At 33.8% G+C, this 21,200-nt stretch overlaps 1 protein-coding gene across 2 annotated transcripts in view; it reads right to left on the reverse strand.

The window, feature by feature from the left end:
• Nucleotides 1-588: 588 nt before the first annotated feature.
• The window catches only part of LOC123546561 (fibroblast growth factor receptor 2-like), a 42,038-nt gene continuing 21,426 nt past the window's right edge, over nt 589-21,200 (reverse strand). Inside the window, exons 3-17 of one of the 2 annotated variants that reach the window (XM_045332949.2) lie at nt 18,540-18,690; nt 18,095-18,228; nt 17,499-17,567; nt 16,302-16,456; nt 14,639-14,762; nt 10,701-10,888; nt 9,771-9,785; nt 8,071-8,215; nt 7,596-7,822; nt 7,075-7,351; nt 6,684-6,794; nt 6,095-6,312; nt 5,772-5,894; nt 1,540-1,860; nt 589-1,315 (exon numbers count right to left, since the gene is read on the reverse strand). In XM_045332949.2, coding sequence (XP_045188884.1) covers nt 1,196-1,315; nt 1,540-1,860; nt 5,772-5,894; nt 6,095-6,312; nt 6,684-6,794; nt 7,075-7,351; nt 7,596-7,822; nt 8,071-8,215; nt 9,771-9,785; nt 10,701-10,888; nt 14,639-14,762; nt 16,302-16,456; nt 17,499-17,567; nt 18,095-18,228; nt 18,540-18,690 — 2,378 coding nt within the window. In that variant the 3' untranslated portion in view covers nt 589-1,195. The remainder of the gene's footprint in view (nt 1,316-1,539; nt 1,861-5,771; nt 5,895-6,094; nt 6,313-6,683; nt 6,795-7,074; nt 7,352-7,595; nt 7,823-8,070; nt 8,216-9,770; nt 9,786-10,700; nt 10,889-14,638; nt 14,763-16,301; nt 16,457-17,498; nt 17,568-18,094; nt 18,229-18,539; nt 18,691-21,200) is intronic. The other variant, XM_045332951.2, reaches the window with a different exon arrangement.

Here is a 21,200-nt window from a genome sequence, read left to right on the forward strand (position 1 = left end):
AAGATTATGAGTAGTTTCATGTGCTTTTAAGCTTAAACAGTTTGCAGCATGAATTTACAATCCGAGAACAGATGCAAAGACTGTACAAAGACATAAAATACAATTTACAAGTAAGCACTTAGAAAAATATTATTAACTGGATTTCAAAGATAAAACATGGGTTTTGAAGAACATGAAATCTTCAAATGTAACAATGACAAAGACTATAAATTCCGTCAACCTGCCATTTGTTGTCGAAAACTTCAAAAAATTAAAAAAAACAAAACATAATGTCAGAAAACTTGTTCTACATTTAAGTCAAGCTATGACTTTTTGTTTCTATGGCAACAGCGAAAAAAAAGGAAAATCTCCTCACATGAACACATTTATAGAAAATAATAAAACTTGTACAACAATAAAGTTTTCTGTTCACTATATTTCACTAAAGTTTCTATATACTGTCCCTGAACACAATAAAGTTTCACCTCCTATAAACAAAATACTAAAACCAAGGCCATAAATGATCTGTCTGTAGAACACAACCATATTTAACTCTCCTCCTCTAACGTCTTGTAGCGTTGTTTCCTTGTCTTATAAACAACACACATATATATCTCCGGTAAGAAGTTTAATTGTTCATCATGGCTTCTGTCTGTGCATGATGTCACCTACAGCTATGTCTCTGGTACCATGGATTCAGCATAACAAACAGTACTGTCTTTAACAGTTGCTGTATACAGCACTATAATAGAATGTTTATAGTTTTGTTCCTAAGCTTATCACAACCACAGCACAGGGAGTGCTGCAACACTTAAGACTTTCACAACCGTGTGTACTGCATCCTTCTATTCAATATTTTGTGTTAGCACTATGTTAACATATAACACAGCTGTAATGATAACTGTGTAGAAGATGTGACAGCGATACATCATAGTATTCACTACTTGGAAAAGACATGTATCAACTGGAGACTCCTATGTAAGGAAATACAACTCTAAATCTAGTTTAAAGGCTCATCCACTGTTACACAGTTATAGTCCTTTTCCGAAGTTGTTGGCATATAGTCTGTTTCAAGCTTCAGAACTCTAGGCTAACATGCAGTGCAGTGTTTATTTCTACACATCACACCGACTGTAACATTGAAACACTTGAAAACATGTGAAAATGCAGCATCAACACTTTGGATTTAGAAACTATATAACAGCGAACCTGTATACTAGACTATCGTACTACTTATGTCACTTTCACTGTTCGCTGTACTGTGAGACATAGAAGAATACTGACTGTCTGACGAGCTCATTAGCACAGTTTCAAAATGTTCAAGGTCAAGGTATTCCTGAAAAACAAACAAAATAGTCCATCAGTCTCAGGCAAACATTTTTCTTAAACATCAGAAAACAGGTTAAGTACTCAAAACTGCATATGCCTATAGGCAGTTCATTAAAAGTAATTTGAACAACTTTCATTAAAGGAGTAAACAAGTTCATGTCAAGAACACACTAAGTTTCTTTTTTGGGGAAAAAAGTTCCAAATCACCTGATAAAACTTTGGTTTACATACCTCCCCATTACCGGCTTTAGATGTAAGGATTCTATCGATGTCTTGCACCAAATTCGTAAACATCGGTCGTAAGCCTGGTGACTGATTCCAACAATTCAACATGATCTGATACATCTCCGTTGATGCGTATGGTGGTTTTTCCATCCGATGACCATTCCGTAACAAATCAAACAGGTCCTCTACTGGAACTGATGGATAGGGGTTACCTCCGAGAGTGAAAATTTCCCATAATAAGACACCATAGGCCCAAACATCACTCTTTGTGGTGTATCTACGATCAAACAATGCTTCCGGAGCCATCCATTTTACAGGTAATCGACCCTAAAATATACATCGTAACCATTCAATAACAGTAAGTTTATATAATTCTGTTTTGTTACTTTGCAAGTATTATAAGTATTTACAGTTATGCAAACTGCAACAATACTCAAAGATAATCATTCCTGAAAAAAGGCCATCATATATAAAAGACTGCTTCAAATTTGCACTCAAATCTCCCACTCAAGAATGTACTTTTGTTTTTGTTTTTTTATCTGTGGCTATTTTATCAATTATCACAAAAAATAAAATAACCACAAATCAAATCGGTTAACAGTTGCTGTAAAAACTCCCAGAAAAAAAATGCATAAAATAGCATGTGGATCTAAAGATCGACAAAGAAAGGCTTTAAAAGCTTATATACTACCTATACTTAGGCAAGCAGCATGAGGTAAATGGAATTTGGACACTATTTTTACACGACCAAACAAAACACTCCAATTCACTCACAAATCTTACAGTATCTGCCTTATTACATACCAAAAATATAACAAGGCAATAACTGTGAGCTAGAAAGTGATGATTTTATTATATTATGACTGCTATATATAATTGTGTGTGGCCTGTTAATGACTCTAGAATGCAGAGAGGAATGTTTGCCAGCTTACATTCAACAGGTACTCTAGCCAATAAAGTATTACAACCATGTGTATCCAATTTTTAAAGTTAACATTAATGTTTTTCCTGTAACCAATTGACTACTGCTTAACTCTGGAAGATTTCCTATAATAACAATCAGATACTTTTCTCTATCCTGTTTGGGACTTTGTATTCACTACCTGCTCAACAGAGGTAATATAACAGAACTGGACCTAGTGCCTTTTGTTTCTTTAAACTATCATGTTTTTGCAATGTTTTCAAAAAAATAAAAGGGTCAAATGAAACAAGAGCTGTCTGATGACAGCGTGCTCGACTATTCGAAGAATTGATTGAAGAATGGGGTCAAAATATTTCCACAGATATTCAGACAAAAGAAATAAATAGATTAGACAAACAATGTTCCTGTATTTCTTTGATTTCGATAAGTCTTGCACTAAATGGCAATTTCAAAGTCCAAAAAGGGCCATAATTCAGTCAAAATAGTTATGTACTCTTGTCTACAGATGGAAATCATAATGATAACAAGTGTTCAAAGTTTAAAAGCCATATGTCCAAAAAGTTTTGACAAAACGTGGACTTGTATGAAAACAGAACCAATTTCAAAGTCCAAAAAGGGCCATAATTCAGCCAAAATAGATGACAGAGTTATGTACTCTTTCCCACAGATAAGAATATTATACTAAACAAGTGATAAAAGTTTCAAAGCCATATGTCAACACTTTACAAAAAATATGAACTGGTACGAAAAACTTAACCAAGATTTCTAAGTCAAAAAGGGCCACAATTCAGCCAAAATCCACGATGGAGTTATGTACTCTTGCCTATAACTGGTTTATGGTGAGGGTTAAACAGGTGTTGAAAGTTTCAAAGCTTTATCTCAAAAGACTTTGTCAAAATATGAACTGGTACGAAATATTAACCCAGATTTCTAAGTAAAAAAGGGCCATAATTCAGCCAAAACCCTTGATGGAGTTATGTGCTCTTGTCTATAACTGGACTTGGTGATGGTAAACAAGTGTTGAAAGTTTCAAAGCTTTATCTCAAAAGACTTTGTCAAAATACGAACTGGTACGAAAAACTTAACCAAGATTTCTAAGTCGAAAGGGGCCATAATTCAGCCAAAATCCACGATGGAGTTATGTACTCTTGCCTATAACTGGCCATGGTGATGGTAAAACAAGTGTTGAAAGTTTCAAAGTTTTATCTTGAAAGACTTTGTCAAAATACGAACTGGTACGAAAAACTTAACCAAGATTTCTAAGTCGAAAGGGGCCATAATTCAGCCAAAATCCATGATGGAGTTATGTACTCTTGCCTATAACTGGCCATGGTGATGGTAAACAAGTGTTGAAAGTTTCAAAGCTTTATCTCAAAAGACTTTGTCAAAATGTGGACTGGTACGAAAAACTTAACCAAAGTGTGACGCCGACGCCGACGCCGTGGTGAGTAGGATAGCTCTACTTATTCTTCGAATAGTCGAGCTAAAAATTTCTACCAATTAGCTTTACATTATTTCATCTTAATTTTGAAACTAGTTTGAAGAATGTTGTCTCTTCAGAATCAGTAAAGCAAGTACTGGTTGGGAACCATTTTCCGGACAGGACCAGTTTCCGGACACATGTAATATCCGCTTTATTTCGTTGTTATTCATGTAATTGTTTCATCTAGATCATTTGGATGTTTGTTCTTCATGTCTACAACAAACCACTATTTTATAAGGCTGTATAATGTTTGGGTTTTTGATGATAACTCACCTGCGTTGACAAAACAACTTTCTGTCTTAACGGGGCATGAAGATAGCATTGCGCATGCGCAGTAGTTCACACATGCCGAGATATCAAGTGGGGTAGAAATAATCAAACTACATAATGATTGTCTGCTGATAACATGTTCTACTTTTAATGTCACGCTAAAAGTTATATAAGATGCAGGGATGTCGATTTTTGCACTAATTTTATTCTATATCTATTGGAATTATCAAGAATTCGTATAAGACGAAATTCGAGTTTTTTTATAGTCAACCTCGGTTTGCTTTCGTAGCTGCTATTGAACGGCGAATTATGTTTCATGTGCAATTTTGAAAAGATGAATGACAAAGAAATGTGTAAAACTAGTTTAATTATTTATTTTGATATCAAGTTAAAAACAAAACACCGTCAAAATATTTGTCCGGATACTGGTTTACTTGACGGGAAAAATAACTTATTTTAGTGACCCCATTTGAGGCCCCATGGAACCCATATTTTACGCCACAACGCGATGCTGATTACAACATCGGACGTGGAAGGAGCTGAAGTTTGTGCAGTGTGGGCTTCATTTATGTCAAATATTTTTTTAGGGAATGATGGAGCCGAAATATGAAAATGTGTCCGGAAAATGGTTCCCAACCAGTACTGGTTCCATGCTTAAATCAAACTGGCTTTTGAAACCTGTTTCTAAATACAATGTTGCCATTGGTCAATTTCAAGTGTATTATTTGTGGGTACCAGCCAGTGACACTAGTCTGAAAGTGCACAACTCCAAGTAATACAAAAGAAAGAGTTACGATTCTTGGCCTTCTTGCCCGCCTACTGATGGTAAAAAAAAAACAAGGAAGTTTCAAAGCTATAGCTCCTACAATATTCAAGAAAAATGGACCTTTACAAAAAAACATTCACAGAAATACCAATTTTCACAGTTAAAAGGGCCATAATTCTGACAAAATAAAAGAGAGTTACAGTTCTTGAATTACTACCACATCTGAAGATAATATACAAGTGTAAAAAGTTTCAAACAAAACCTCTCACCAATAAAGTACAAAAAAAGCCAATTCTGACAGAATGCTAGTGAGATTTATGATTCTTTGCCTACTTCCTAACTGACTGATGATAAACAAGTGAATGAAATTTGTAAGCTATAGTTCTCATAGCGTTAAAGAAAAAGGGAACCTTAACAGAAATCTTAATCACTTTCAATGCCAACAATCTAGTTTCAATCAATGCTAACAACAAACTGTGACAATTGTCAAAACCTTGCATTTTTGTCTAAAAAAAATAAAATAAAAAATTTTGAGCTAAACATGTCCCCATCATCTAGAATATTGGAACTTGTTGGAGATTGGGTTTTCCAGAGTTGAAGTCTTAGAAATCGACTTTCAGGTTTATATTTAACTTTGCTAAGTATAAAGCATTTACACACTGCCAAAATACTGAAGTGCAATAAAGTGTTGTCATTATTAAAGATAAAGCAGTGACGGTAAGATCTGTCTTGTCACATGTATAATAGTGTTAATATAGAAGAAACATGTCACCATAAGTGCTACAAGAAACACTTACATCACCACTCTTTTTATAGTAATCAACCTCGGAGAGGTTTCTTGTGAGGCCGAAGTCGGCAATCTTGAGTACATAATCCTCCGCTACAAGAATATTCCTCGCTGCTAAATCCCGATGAATACACTGAAATAAAAATTTTACTTCATGAAATTTGAGTGTCAATTTAATACCTACACTGTAAGCATCATTCAACAAGGTAAGACAGATAAGTAATCAAAATATTTAAAGAATGTTGGACAAATTTTCAGCAAATTATTTCACCCGAAAAGTCTTTTTTATCAATGTTGTATTTAAGACGATATCTGTCTGAAGAATTTACTCACCAATCTTGATGCCAAATATTCCATTCCTCTAGCAATTTGATAAGCAAATGAAATCAAGTCTTTTTCCGTTAACGGTTTTTCTTGGATCAGTGGTTTTTCATAGTCCATTGTAATATTAAAGCTAGATGGTTTTTCGTAGTCTGTACACGGCCGTCGGCTGCGAAGGAAATCCCTCAGATTACCATTTGGTGCAAACTCTGTTATCACATACAGCGGACCTGAAAATACAAACATGTACTTTGTAATTATTCAAAATTTCCAAGCCTCATTCTGACAATTTAAAAAATCTAAAAACGTAAGAAACTTTTCAGTTACTTTTGTGATAATGGCTAATGCAGAATATGGATATGGATATGTTACAGAAGGATTGAAATGTACAGTGCAATCGTATTATTTGCAAGTGTGTAACTTTCATGAACTTTTTTGTCGAGTCTATCCATGAAATTAAATCTCAATGAAATAGAATTACTACATGTTTCAGACTTAAATTTTGAATTGAATGAAGTCATATCTACATGCAAACACAGGTTTCAACACTGACCAAGAAATTTTATTTCCATGACATCAAATAATTTCTCAAAATAAATACCCGATTGTGTACAGCATCCTAGTAGATTGATAATGTTTTTATGCCCTCGTACAATTTTCATCATCTCCATTTCAACCATCAAATCGGTCATCTCTCGGTCGGTTGCATCTTCTGTAATCAACAAAATTTAATGTATACAATATATATTCTTATTACATCATAAAAGAATGTTCATATTAATATCTTAGGATTCCTACCAATGCACTTCTTATATCTGCAAAAATCCAAGTTGCATTATGTTTTATAAAATACAGCACACACTAATTTGCAAAACTTATAGTGTAACAAAGTAAGCTAATAAAGGATATTGCATATCAATATAAACTTTTAACTCTTTTCTTTGAAATTATGACACATGAATGCACTAAAAGAACTGTTTTAATGAACTCACGTTTCAGCATTTTTACGGCAACAGTAGTTGAACCTTGTCTGTTATTGATGCCGACAGCCTCTCCGGATCGCACCACACCAAATGCTCCGGATCCAAGCTCCTTGCCAAGTGTAAGACGATCCCTTGGAAACTCCCATTTACTGTCCAGGGGCAATTCGTATTCCGACGCAGTTGTAAGATCTGAGGAGAACCTACGGCGTCGACCAGTACCTTCAATTCTTACTTCAGGAAAGCCAATGGGTTCCGCAGTTGGATGGTCAGGGTAGTATAAATCATTCTGTTCACAAAAAGCAAGATAAAAATTTGAAGGGAACAACAAGAATGCTGAAATACATACTTAAAAATTCAAAAAATAAACTTTTAAACACAGCTTAATGCTGCATGTTGAAAAAGGTAATATTAAAAGCTAGTATGAATAAAATTGACATAACAGTATCTGAATTTGGCATTCAAGAAACATTAAACACACCAACTAACAATTCAATAGAAAAAAATATGCAAATAATAGAATTTAAACTCACAGATCGCATGACAATGACTCTCTTCACATCAGCATATTTGTATTTTGGTTTCCTCCTGAACTTGCAGACGACAGCAACAATAACAATAAAGAGGATAACGACTGCCGCACAGCTCGCTCCGATGAAAATGACTGTCTGCCGGGGAACCTTGTCATTCTGGTTATGATTCATTTTTGATGCTGAGGTAAGTGTACCATTCTCCTCCTTTAACACTTCGAATTCTGTTTCTAAAACAAGATTTTGAGCACATAATAACATACTCTTAATTACTGAATTTAAAAGTACAGTGCTATTTACCATGCAAAAATAATCTGCTAGAAACAGTTGTGAATATCTCTAACATATAGGTTATCTGTTATGAATGCGACGTATTGGCATGGTGAATACTGAAAGATTCTTACAATTTTCCTTTACTGTTAAAGTATCTGGGTATACTGGTGTATAATGTAGACTAAATGAAGCAGGTGAAAATTACCATTGAGTACAGTGAGCCATGCACTCCTATAGTTCATACCAACAGTGTTAGCAACCAAACAAGTGTACCAGCCTTGATCTTCTTTTGTTACATTGCGTAGAACGAGGTGCTGCGGGTCGTCAATAGTACTCGTAAATCCAGACGACTGTAAAACAACAGAAGACAGGATGATATAAAGATTTATTTACAAAAAGACAACTGCCTAAAACCTAATGCTAATAAACAGAATTACTATTTTTGAAAGTGTGTCTAAAATACCATTACATGTAAATACACAGAAAAAATTACAAGTCTGATTTTACTTTAGAAAGATCTATATTATTTCTTGTCAATGAGAAATATTCCAATTTCATATTAAATATTAAGGTTATTTCATTTTTGATAGAACATGCATTTAGTATACCACAGAAAAGGATGCATTTTTAGTCAAGTTTGTGTAAGTCAGCTACCAAACTCCAGTTTTATTTGCTAATTATTTCTAACTCGTTCTACTTGTTTATTCAAAATTGGAGATAACAGTTCTAAAAGTATCTATTTACAAAAAGTATCTTTAAAAAGATACTTCATCATTCAGGAGCAAAATAACTTTTTATACTTAATAGGGGGGGGGGGGGGGAATGTATTTTTTATTACTGCACATGTCCTGCAAAATACTTCTTTGTAAAATCATCTCAATTCTAGGAGAACTGAGTTCGAAACATGAGAAATTTACAATCAATTGCTTGCTTCTAAGATTTTCATTACTTAATAGTCATTTTGGGAGGACGAAACATATCTGACATTCAAAATACATACAACAGTTAAAGTCATCCAAGTGCAAATGACATAAATCTTCATCAGTACTTAGTCAGTGATGACAATATTTGAGCCGCGCCATGAGAAAACCAACAAAGTTGCTTTGCGACCAGCATGGATCCGGACCAGCCTGCGCATCCGCGCAGTCTGGTCAGGATCCATGCTGTTCACTAACAGTTTCTCTAATTCCAACAGGCTTTGAAAGCGAACAGCATGGATCCTGACCAGACTGCGCGGATGCGCAGGCTGGTCTGGATCCATGCTGGTCGCAAAGCCACTATGTTGGTTTTCCCATGGCACGGCTCATTTATGTATCTGTCCACACTAAAAGTCCATGCCTTATCCATCACTAATGGGGCAAGTCTAAATTATGGGGACTACAATACTTAGCAAATGTACAACACACAAATATATAATGCTACCCCTGTATAGAGTGATCAGATTTTTTTTTATTTCACCTATTTTGTAAGTTGGTTTAAATCAGACTGAATTCACCCCCCTCCCCCCACTATTTTTGTCTCTGTTTATGAAAAAGTCTATTCAACTAATGAGCACCTACAATAATTCCATACTGTTTATACACAGGAGTAGCTATATGACATCTATCAATGGTGAGAAAACCAAAATAATACAAAAATAAAACAAAAAAAAGCAAAACAAATCAAATAAAAATATATGCATGTAAAATTTAGTACAAGACAAGTTCAACGCTGAAAAACACACTTTTATCAACAGACCTGCACAGTGAAATGGGAGGGTTGCAGTTAGCTTCCATGCAGGTGTCACATGACCGAATCACATGATCACAACTCTATTTATAGCTACCAATCAATCAATCACATTTTCATTCAAAGACAGACTCGATTTTGTTGCAGGCATTCTCAACAATTTTAAGAGTATTATACCTTCTGTGGTTCTCCCTGTATGCATAAATTATCAAAGATATAAATACATTATACATGTACAACAGTAGTGTGATCCACTTCGTTGATAAAGACCTCACTTCAAAGGCTTCCCTTCAGGTACTAGTATCTACATAATCAATCACTGTAAAATCATTTTTTGAAACACCTAGACAAACCCTTTTTGACAGTACTATATTTCAAAAAAAGGCTTTTAACACAAACCTTCTCAAACCCTTATTTTTATCGAGAAGAAAACACCTGCTCTGTTGTATTAATAGAGTGAAAATTAGACACAGAATAAAAATCCTTTATCTACTATATATTAATATTACGTGTACTCTGCGACATCAATTACTACGACTTTGTTTCATTATTTTCAGAATTTGTATTTGACATTACAAAAAGTGCATATTTGCAAAACAATATAGATATAAAAAGCATTAACGAAATACATTAATTGCACCAACAAGTCTTAAAACTTAAAAGAATGATGTATATTAAATTTCCTAAAATGGCCTTTATTGCGAACATTGAAAGCTATAGCAATATGGTAATTACACCCCCCTCCAAAATTTCATTTATGAAAATTCTAAACAGAATAGTGTAATTGAGTACCACTGTGCTGTATGAATATAAACCTGGAATTCCATAAAAACTAAAATTTACCCATCACCTGCAAGTTACATGTTTCTAAAAACAAAACTTCCAGTCATCAACAAATCTTTGAAAGCCTCATTTGTTCTGTACACTTTAGAAAAAATGTTTTAAACCACAAAATTAACTTTTGAATCATTTTCGAAACAAGTGAAATGTCAAACTACTTATAGCAGAGTCTCTAAGGATTTAACAAATTTCACAGACAGACTGTCACAAACAATTCACTGATGACTGGAAAGAGAACTAAGACAGCAGAAAGAATTTTCTGTTCACCTGAAGTATCTGTACATAAGGCTCTCCTTTTTCGTTTACGAATGAATCATTTTTCTTGAAGTGCCGAAGCCATTGTAGGAGTGGCTGGGAATCACTCATCACTATTTGACAAGTAAAAGTGACATTGGTGCCGATCAATGCTGTCTGGTTTTTGACATCTTCCATTATTGGTGCAATAGCAATTCTCTCTGTAACAAAAAAAACAAACATATAAACAAAATTAAGATATTCAAATTGCAATAACTTGAGTTGAAAGTAACACAACTATATCTTATGGCTCTGACAGCTGTAATCCAGTCAAAGTTTTGTATCTGACTTGAAATTAATATGAAAACAAGCTAGTTTTTACTGAAGCTTTAAGCCAACTTTATATCTGAGTATGATCAAGGTATCATTCAACTGTCCAATTACATTGAGATCTATTATGATTTATGACAACACGGTATCTGCTAACAACTTCTTCAGTGCCAAAAAATTCTACATTTATTCTAGAGAAATGTTTGATAATGTGGAGTGGCAAGGAGTCCACCATCAATACTCCATCTTGCATTTTTTTTTTTAAATAATCCATTACTTTCTTTTCATCAATTAAATCTGAAGAAAAATTTTTTTTTCTAGTTTAATTTGGAGTATAATCAAATAGAGAAAAGTAAAAATGAATCTTCAAAGTCAGAGATCCCTGTTTCCATCAAAATCATAATTTAAATTATGTAGAAGAAAGCTCAAATAACTGGTATTTATCAATCTAAATCATATGATTTTTTTAAAAATTAAATCATTAGACTGGCTGAATGAAACTTAACTAGTCTGTTTGACTAACAGGTATCAATCATTATTTTGAACTTTAAATATAAAAAATATTCAATAATAATAATAATACTTTATTTATAGCGGTGACACAGTTAGGTCTAGCCCAATCTTCCCTGTGACCTTTATACAAAACACATATTTACAATAATGTACTATATGTTACAAAATGAAACAAAACACGAGGTTGAAAATGACAATCACATGGTATTTACATGTAAACAATCTTATTAAAGAGAGACCAAAAACAACCTTAAATGCAGAGATGCTTCATGACAAATTTTTAAACAAAGGAAATAGATATAAACATAACACCTCACAATTTCGACGACTTTACAAGACAACAACATAAATAAAGTTATTATAAACAAAATTTGGAATTACTTTACAAAAATTTGAATACGTCACTTTAATGTTATTGTTTATGAACTTTGACCTATAGAAGACATTCTCCAATGACTTATGTATTTACTTTTAAAGCTTGCAAGACCTGAAGGACATCATTTGGCAGTGTATTCCAGATTTTTGCTCCCGAGTATTCAAAGCTTTTTCGAAGAAGTTCTAACCTTGGTTTAAGTGGATACAAGTTAAGTTCTGAGTCAGTTAATCTTAGACTACGTTTGTGAATAGTATGGCTATGAGTAAATTTATCTGGTAGGTACTGAAGGCATGTATTGATGACAGACTTATAAACCATTATTGACTGTTTGTATTTGACCCGCTCTGGAAATTTCATCCAGTTTAGTTTAATAAACAGTAATTTCAACTTTTAAATATTAAAAAATATTAAATAACTTGGTAAAATAATATTTCATAAAACAGGGGGCTGTGAACAGATTGATTTCGTGGTCAATGTAGCAACACTGTAAACATAATAGCTGAAATATTATTGAAATTCCAGTAAAAATATGACTGTCAAATCACTATTTTAAAATGCTTAGGAACAAATTAAACCTAAAATAATTTTTTATGAGTTCAGAATTTATTTATTTTTTAAATCAATTTGATATTTTGCCTAATATAAACTATGGATAAATGTCACACATATAGAATTTCAGAATTCAGCAAATAAATTGTCAATCAGCAACTCTACCACATCTTAAATTACTTTTTATTTCTCTTCTTACAATATTTTTCATAAGGAAGTACAATAGAAAACTCTGACACAAGTCAAGACACCAGCTATTAATTAAATATAATATTAAATTTATCCACTGTTTACAATGGAACTTAATTCAGATTACCATCCCTCAACGAAGATAAAAGACATTTTATAGAAATCATGCTGCAACAATGAGAAAAGTATTCTAGTATAAGCAAGCACCTGCCAAATATCTAATGAGGCTAAATTGAGGTTTTATGAGGAAATGTTTGTGGCTTTTTATCCCTGCAGGAGGATAATCTTCTCAATACTGTAAAATAATGATATCAGCACATGTTCACTCTTTCATTCCATTTTTATGCCTACTGATATACAAAATCTTACAGACAAACCATTATTCTACACCAGCAATAAATAAAGCTACTTTGAATTGGGAGAAATTTCTAACACCCGATTTGGATCACCCTGTTTTTTCCCCCTGCTTTTTCTTCATTGTAGTAACTAACAAATTACAAGAACTTATAAAATTTTAGGAAAGCTACATGCCTAAATGAAAAATCATCTTCCTACTCTGTCAAGACAGATTTAAAATCTTTATTCATAATTTTAAACCTTAATATTCCGAGATTAATATGAGCCGTGCCATGAGAAAACCAACTTAGTGGTTTTGCGACCAGCATGGATCCAGACAAGCCTGCGCATCCGCGCAGTCTGGTCAGGATCCATGCTGTTCGCTTTCAAAGCCTATTGCAATCAGAGAAACTGTTAGTGAACAGCATGGATCCTGACCAGACTGCACGGATGCACAGGCTGGTCTGGATCCATGCTGGTCGCAAAGCCACTATGATGGTTTTCCCATGGCGCGGCTCATATGCAGAGTTGTCTTCAATATCGGACTTCCTTTATTATTCACTCTGATCTATCTATCTATCTATCTATCTATCTATGATTACTGCCTCACACCTCTCGCGAGTATTATGGGCAGGGTGCACGCCAAGTATTAGAGACCTAGAGAGACATAACTAAGATTTTTGACTGACTGTTCCGTATTACAGTATCATTCCTCATTTAAATGTCCTAAAACTATTTGACTGGCTGGTGGTTACAAATACAATTAAAGGTGATTCTGCCTTTGCGGCCAGTGCAGATCATGATAAGCCTGCACAGATCATGGTCTGCACTGTTCGCCATTCAGTCAGTATCTTTATGTTTAGCACCCCTTTTAAAAGTTAATGGTACTGTCCAAATTGACAGATGGACAAGTTCATTATAGAAATTTAGCAAGGCATGGGTTAAATACTTATAACATGAATAATTTTCATACAGGAAGCTTTTCTGTCTGATTAAAATGAGTGTCCACACATCGTTTTTGACATAAAGACTAATCTCCACTTAAATATCTGAATAATTTACACTGGTAATTGGACTTTGACAAATTGCTTTGCTCATCTAGCAAAATGAAATTTTACGGCTTTCTAAACGGCATCTAAATACTGGAAGATTTACTATAATTTCTGATATAATTTCTCCTGTAGATTTTGGCATGTCAGTTTTAATGCACCTGGGTTATATAGAGTAATGCAAGCGTAATTAGCAATCTGCAAATAATTTTGAATTTGAGAGATGGCTACCAGGTGTGCCAGTGTGCCAAAATCTCAAGCAAGACATCTTCATTTTACTTGTGCATTTTTAGACCTCCTGAAAACCTATGATAATCAATTTTTGTATGTGTGTGTTTGTGTGCATGTGTGCGTGTTTGTGAGTCTAATTATTCCTAAACTGAGGACTTAACAATATTTGCAAAAGCACTTTTAACATAAATGTTTAGTGGATGATATTTTATTCCTTCAGTATAAAGTCAGAAATGCAATTATTTTTTTTTTTTTTTTTAAAAGAGAGGAATCTTTTTCAATAACTATTACTGGATGTGATATTAAATTGGAATATTCCATTTAGTGTAGTAATAGCACTGAATTTGACCATTCCATGATGCATGATATTAAGTTGGACAATTCTGGCAAGCACTTACGCTGAACTTCCAATCTGGTTGTCCAGTTCACAGAGCCATACTCATTGCGCACCACACATGTATAATTGCCCTGGTCTTCCAATGCTAGCGACTTTACTTTCAGTTTGTAACCATCAAAAATATACTGAAAATACAGAAAGTATCACTTATTCCACTACTCATATCACACGACAAGTAACAGGAATTATCGCTGATTATAAAAGAATATCTTTTAGGCGGAAGTTATATTACAAAAACTTCATTATTGCATCTTTTTAAATATAAATCTAATTAAAAACAGACCACTTAAAATAACGAAAAATTATTTCATTGAAGCTTTCAACACTGAAAACTGAATGTTTTCCATTTTGCCTTTACAAAGCAAACTTTGCTCAGCATCATCCTGAAAATCGGTACATTGTGTCTGTGGGATGTCTCTGCTACTCAAGTGCTTAGAAAGCTCCCTTTTTACATTGATGAACTCCTACTGAGCCAAACACATGTACTTCTCATTCCAAAACCAGCACTCAGTGAAAATATTATTTTTTTGAAGGCAGCCAGATATAAATGAAGTCTGGGACGGCAATTGTTCACTGAATGTATTACGCCTCATTTAGTAAACCTTCTCTGATTTTTCACTTTCATGCCAACAACACAGTCTTGTGTGAAGCTAATGAACATCTGGTACGAACACATCAAAATTCAACTTATATATCATAGAAAACTTTATAACCTAATTAACTTGGCCTGTTTGTTACTCTAAATATTTAGGGGCATTAGTCAATGCATGTTTTATACCTGAAAATCACTCCCGATATTAACACCAGTCTAAACAAAAGATGCTTAAATAAGAAGTCCAAGTTAATTCACGCTTTACTTTAAACTTTTTTACTACACCAAAGAGCTATCTGGGGCTAAGGATATGGAGACTTGACACTAACAGTGCAAAGCCCCTATTACCTTTTAAAACATAAAGAATGTCTGAAAACATTAAATATATTGAATTTGGCAAATATTAAATTCTGTCAAAAAATATATACAAAAAATATATGCTCTCAAACATGATATATAAAATTGTTAAAATTTCTTTCAACTTATAAAGAAATCCTTAAGCACTAGCTACATGCCAGCATCTATAGAAAGCATGCTAGTGTGGGAACTTGTTTGATAAAAACAATATTGTATTTTGAGAAACAAGAGACATCCATGTACACTCTTCATGGATTAACTAAACCAGGAAGGGATATTCTTTACAAAAAAGCATTATCTTCAATCCAAAAGGCATTAGCAGAATGGATTTGTAGAATTAGAAACACATGGTATTTATTTTTGGCGCTAGGCTAGCAGGCAACAACTGGCACTTAATACACATAAACTTGGCCTTTAAATATTATGGTCAGAGTTCAAACTTTGCCCCTAAATATTAATGTTTTTACTGCTAATCTGCTGAACAAGGAAAAACTAGGACTAAACAATATAAATAATGAACCAGCAACTGCTAAATGCATTACTAGAACTGATCTCTGGTCAAAAGTCATGAAATCAAAGTTGGTGACAATGCTTAAAAATCCTACATCTGTTTCTAGATGCATTTCATCATTTAGTTTTACATATTTGAAGTAGCAAAGACGAAAACTTTCTCTACCACTGAGGTGCAGCATTTGGTTTCTGCAGTTCTATGTACCTTTCCAGGTTTTGCTTTAACTTGCTTTCCGTTCCTCCACCACGATATCCTGGCTGTTGGGTATGCAAGAACATCACAGTCAAAGTCTACTGAACCTGTTGCTGCTCTAGCCAGGAATCTTACTTGGTTCAACCTTTTCTTAAACTCTGGAGGCCCTAAACAAATAATAAAGTTTATAATTAAATATATTTTGTTTTCATGTATTTCATTATTTTATCATTTCAGTACTACCTCTTTAAACTGCTACAAAATTTGTTTTATGAAACACAGTTGTTACAACAAAAGAAACAATTTAAATATTGTAATTATAACTATATTTTGGAAACTAATATAATTTGATATAAATGTAAGATACAGATCTGGTTAACTGATTAAATAAATAGTTTGACCTAAAAATGTTACATTATGTGAGCTGTAACAGAACAGTCCTCTTCAATTATAATTTGAACATTGTGGAGCCAGCCTCAATAATGGTGTATAAATCTGATACAACACATGTGCTATACTAACTGACTGATCTAATTCCTGCACAGCTCCATTTTAAAATTGTTTAACTTCTATCAAAATACTGCAAGGAAATAGGCTCTGATGAAAACTAGCCACACCCTGAGAAAAATCAAACTGATGAATTATTTGACAGCAGCATTTTGTTTCGATATTGGGTTTAATGTCACTTCATTTATTTAACCTTTAGCATGCTAGATAAATTGTCGTCTGCTGGAAATGTGGTCTGCTAAAATTGTAAAGTTCATTCAATTTGCTCCAAAATTGGAAGAAATATTGTCAGAGTAGCAAACAGCTTGGAACCTGATCAGACGCCGATTAATCGGCGTCTGATCTGATTCCAAGCTGTTTGCAAAGGCTGTTAAATTCGCCTGCAGCAGGCTAAGGGTTAATAACAATGATCTGAGTTCCTACAGTATTAACGCTGCAGAGGGAAGAATGAATGTCATTGTGGTATTCCATAAAATTGTAACAGAGTACTGCTGCCTTGTGAGGTGATCAAACTTGCTACCACTGTACTGCTGTTCCGACTGAGGCACAGACAGTCAGAACCGATCTGTTCACAAGCAGACATCCCTAACAAGGTCATATCCCTTTAAAGTCACTCAGATACTCTGCATAAACCGAGAAAGGCTTGCACACAAACCTTTTAGATCAGCAAAGATTTACCTGACTTCACTTGGGAACACTTACCTGTTAGATCAGCAAATTCATCTTTATCCTCCTGAGAATAATCATATTGGTCTGGGACCTTCACATCCTCTGTAAAATAATAACTCACAAAGTTTATACACTGCCATTGTGTCATCCATCTTTGTATTAATCACAACACCTTTAAACTACCCTTGCTCATTCAAAATTTGTCTGGCAACAGACTAGATACTCTTTTTCTAAACTTTTTAATCATTTCTCTTATTTATTCTAACCATCTTTCTTGGCTCTAATTATCTAGTGCTTTTGGCAAGAAAATGGACATAATTATACAAAATTTTAATAGCTGCAGTGACTAAAACACAGGGTCAGAACACAGACTAATTCAAAATAAGCACACAGTTTTAAAAGTAAAACAGCAATACACTGTACAGCAGAGAAAACTGTTTTTCCTTTCAATGAACCATTTCTTTAAGGTGACCCAGAACTTTTTAATAAAATGATAAAAAAATATGCTTACAAATAATCTGATGTTTGGAAGATGTGAAAATTAATCATCATCAATTGTGTGCTTTTAAAACAAGTGATGAATCTGTTTGGTTCCAAGACTAGAACAGTTTCTAACATTGATGTCATACCTTCACTTTGGACAACCTGCAGGGTGAAGTTTCCCCAGATTACACCGTGAGTGTTTGAAGCCTTACACGAATATTCTCCACTGTCAGATTTCTTCAAGTTGCTAATTTGCATGGAATACTTCCCCATCTTTATTCTAGAAGAGAAATGTTTACTTAGCATGTAATTTAAAAAACAAGAAATTAGTACACATTTAATTTGTTTAATAGAAGAAACTAGTAGGAAAGACAATATCTAAACGATAGATATATAATAATTTCTGGTGGGTACACAGACTTTATAGTAAATGTCATCAATATCGTTGTGGGTACTAATCAACCATTAAATTGCCATGTGCACAAGACATTCCTAGTATGAGACTGCAACAACTGCAACTTGTCAAAGAAAGAACAGTGATCAATATACAGTACTCCATTAAATATACAGATTATTTGGCCAAAAACTTACTTGTCATTTTGTGATAGCATTTCATTTCCATGGTACCAGACAAGGAAAGGTTTCGGGGTGCCCTTAACTCTACACAGGAATTTATGCGATCCGTTTACCAGTGCTACAACATCGTGAACCGGTGTCTGTTTAAACTTTGGTGCCGATCCATCTGAAAAACATACAGCAAGCAAATAATAAATTTACATACAGGAATATATGATATTATACCTGTGTCTGTATCAGTTCTTGCACAAAATGTTAAAATAAATTTATTGTATTGCTGAAATGGTGTCAGGACTTCAACAATAAAAGACACAATATAGTATACAGGTATCAACAGAAAAATGTAAATTACAAGTTAGTCAGTATGAACTTATGGAGATATTTTCTCATGATAAACATCTTGGTTGTCTAATCCATATTCCCCTTGGCAAAACTTTACACGGAGACACCACTTTTCATTGTTAGCCGAGGTATAAGGAGTGTCGCTTTTCAATATATGCAAAACTCCATCAATTTCAATTTTAAAATAGGGCAGAAATCAGTCAAACTATTTCAGACCTAGCCAAACAGATGATGCAACAAAATCGCTCAAAATCTGATACAAACACAGAATTCATCTTGAGGTGAAGAGAAACTTGTTCCACTCACTAGAATATTTTTCAAAACAAAAGGCACAATTATTATCATTCATATACCTATAGAAACATTCTGAAGAGGTATTATTTCAATGGATTTTTTACCTGAAATAACCAAAATTTCAATTCAACTGGAAAAATACCTCAGAGAAAAATGAATTATTTTCATGAGAATGTATAAAACATACTGACAATGTCAATGGACACCTATCTTAATGTGGATGGTAACATTATCTCAAACAGCTAGAGCTATTATAGGCTTATCAAGACAAAAACCCTCTTCTCTGTAACATTATCAGTAAAGTCTGTGACACCTAGTGAACTTTTTACATACCATATTAATGAAAGTATCTTTATCCATCCACATGGCATAATCCATTATTTAACATTATTAGTAAATATGTGTTAAACAGTTTTCTTTGTCTTGTTTGGCATTATTAAACATTATTATTAATTTTGTAAATACAATGTAATGAATAGTTTTCTTTGTCTTGTGTGATATCACTGGACCCTACAGAAATATGACCCACTTTTAATAGTAGAAATATGATGACTATACTACCTATGATCAGAAACAAATACCTTCATTCAAGGCCTTTTGTTTAAATCTTTCTTATTTGACACAGAATCTGTGAATCAAGGCAAAAACTTCTCTATCACGTAAGTCTGTGACACTTAGTGGACTTTTTACCTATCATTTTATTAATTAAAGTATCTTATATCCATCAACATATAGGATTGGCATTATTATACGTTATTATTGTAATTATCTGAAAGCAAAATATGCTTTTAATAGTGTTCTTTGTGTTATGTGCAATCCCTTATGAAAAACCTTCCCTATTGTCAGTGTGTGGTCAGTTTATGTCCAGTGTGTTTCCAGTCATTAATACTCTAAAATCCAGTTACTTGCCAGCCTATTTCCAGAGCTGACAATAAACTGATCCAGTGTGTTGCCACTGAATAACCATCATGTGTCCATGTGCTTGTCAGCTGATTTCCAGACCTGAAAACCAGCTGTAAAATTTAACTTCCAGTCTGCTGTCAGTTTATATACAGTTTGTTGTCAGTGATGTTTGTAATGACGTTTTAACAAAATTTCATTGATTTTTCATATAAAACTATTTGAAGGAGCTAAATTATATAGAGGTATCTGGAAATAAACGCTGACAACAATCTGGCAACAAACTGGTATGCAATGTCAATCTGGCAACACACTGGATACACAACTGACAACAAGCGGCTTTTTGGACTTTCCAGTCTGTTGTCCTTGTATTGTCAGTGCACAGCCAGTCAACTGGAAATATTTGTCTGACAACACACTGGCATATTGCCAGTGTGTTGTCATTGTATTGTCAGTGTATAGTCAGTCACAATATGCCAGGCTCTTACATGGACAAGAGAAACACTTTAGCAAACTATCATTATTTAAAGTTTTAACTAATCCTTTATGCAGTACAAAGTTATGAGCACTTATACTTAGTGTTATTTGTTTTGGTTTTTTAACGCCGTTTTTCAACAGTATTTCAGTCATGTAACAGGGGGTATACATTAGTGTAGCAGATGGACTAGTTTTGTTTGTTTGTTTTGGGTTTAATGCTGTTTTTCAACAGTATTTCAGTCATGTAACAGGGGGCAGTTAACCTAACAGTGTTCTGAATTCTGTACCAGTATCAACCTGTTTCTGTAAGTAACTGCCAACTTCCCACATGATCAGAGGTGGATGACTAATGATTTCAGACACAGTGTCATTTATCAAATAGTCACGGAAGAACAAGCCCCGTCCTAAGATGGAACTCGCGACCCCCTGTCCGTAGATCGACGCTCTACCTACTGAGCTAAAGATGGACTAGTATCCCAATAATCGCTTACTAAATCAGTGTTACTAATTTTTTTTATTTTTCCCCCCAGGAAATTTTCTTTATTACCATTGTATTTTTCATAGCATTGTCAGTGTATGGAAGTTTGTTTCCAGTTAGTGTCAACATATGTTTTTTCTATTTATCCTTATTAATGTTTAATATGAATTTTAATGTGACTTAAA

The sequence above is a fragment of the Mercenaria mercenaria genome, chromosome 9 (assembly GCF_021730395.1).
Source record: "Mercenaria mercenaria strain notata chromosome 9, MADL_Memer_1, whole genome shotgun sequence".
NCBI lineage: Eukaryota > Metazoa > Mollusca > Bivalvia > Venerida > Veneridae > Mercenaria > Mercenaria mercenaria.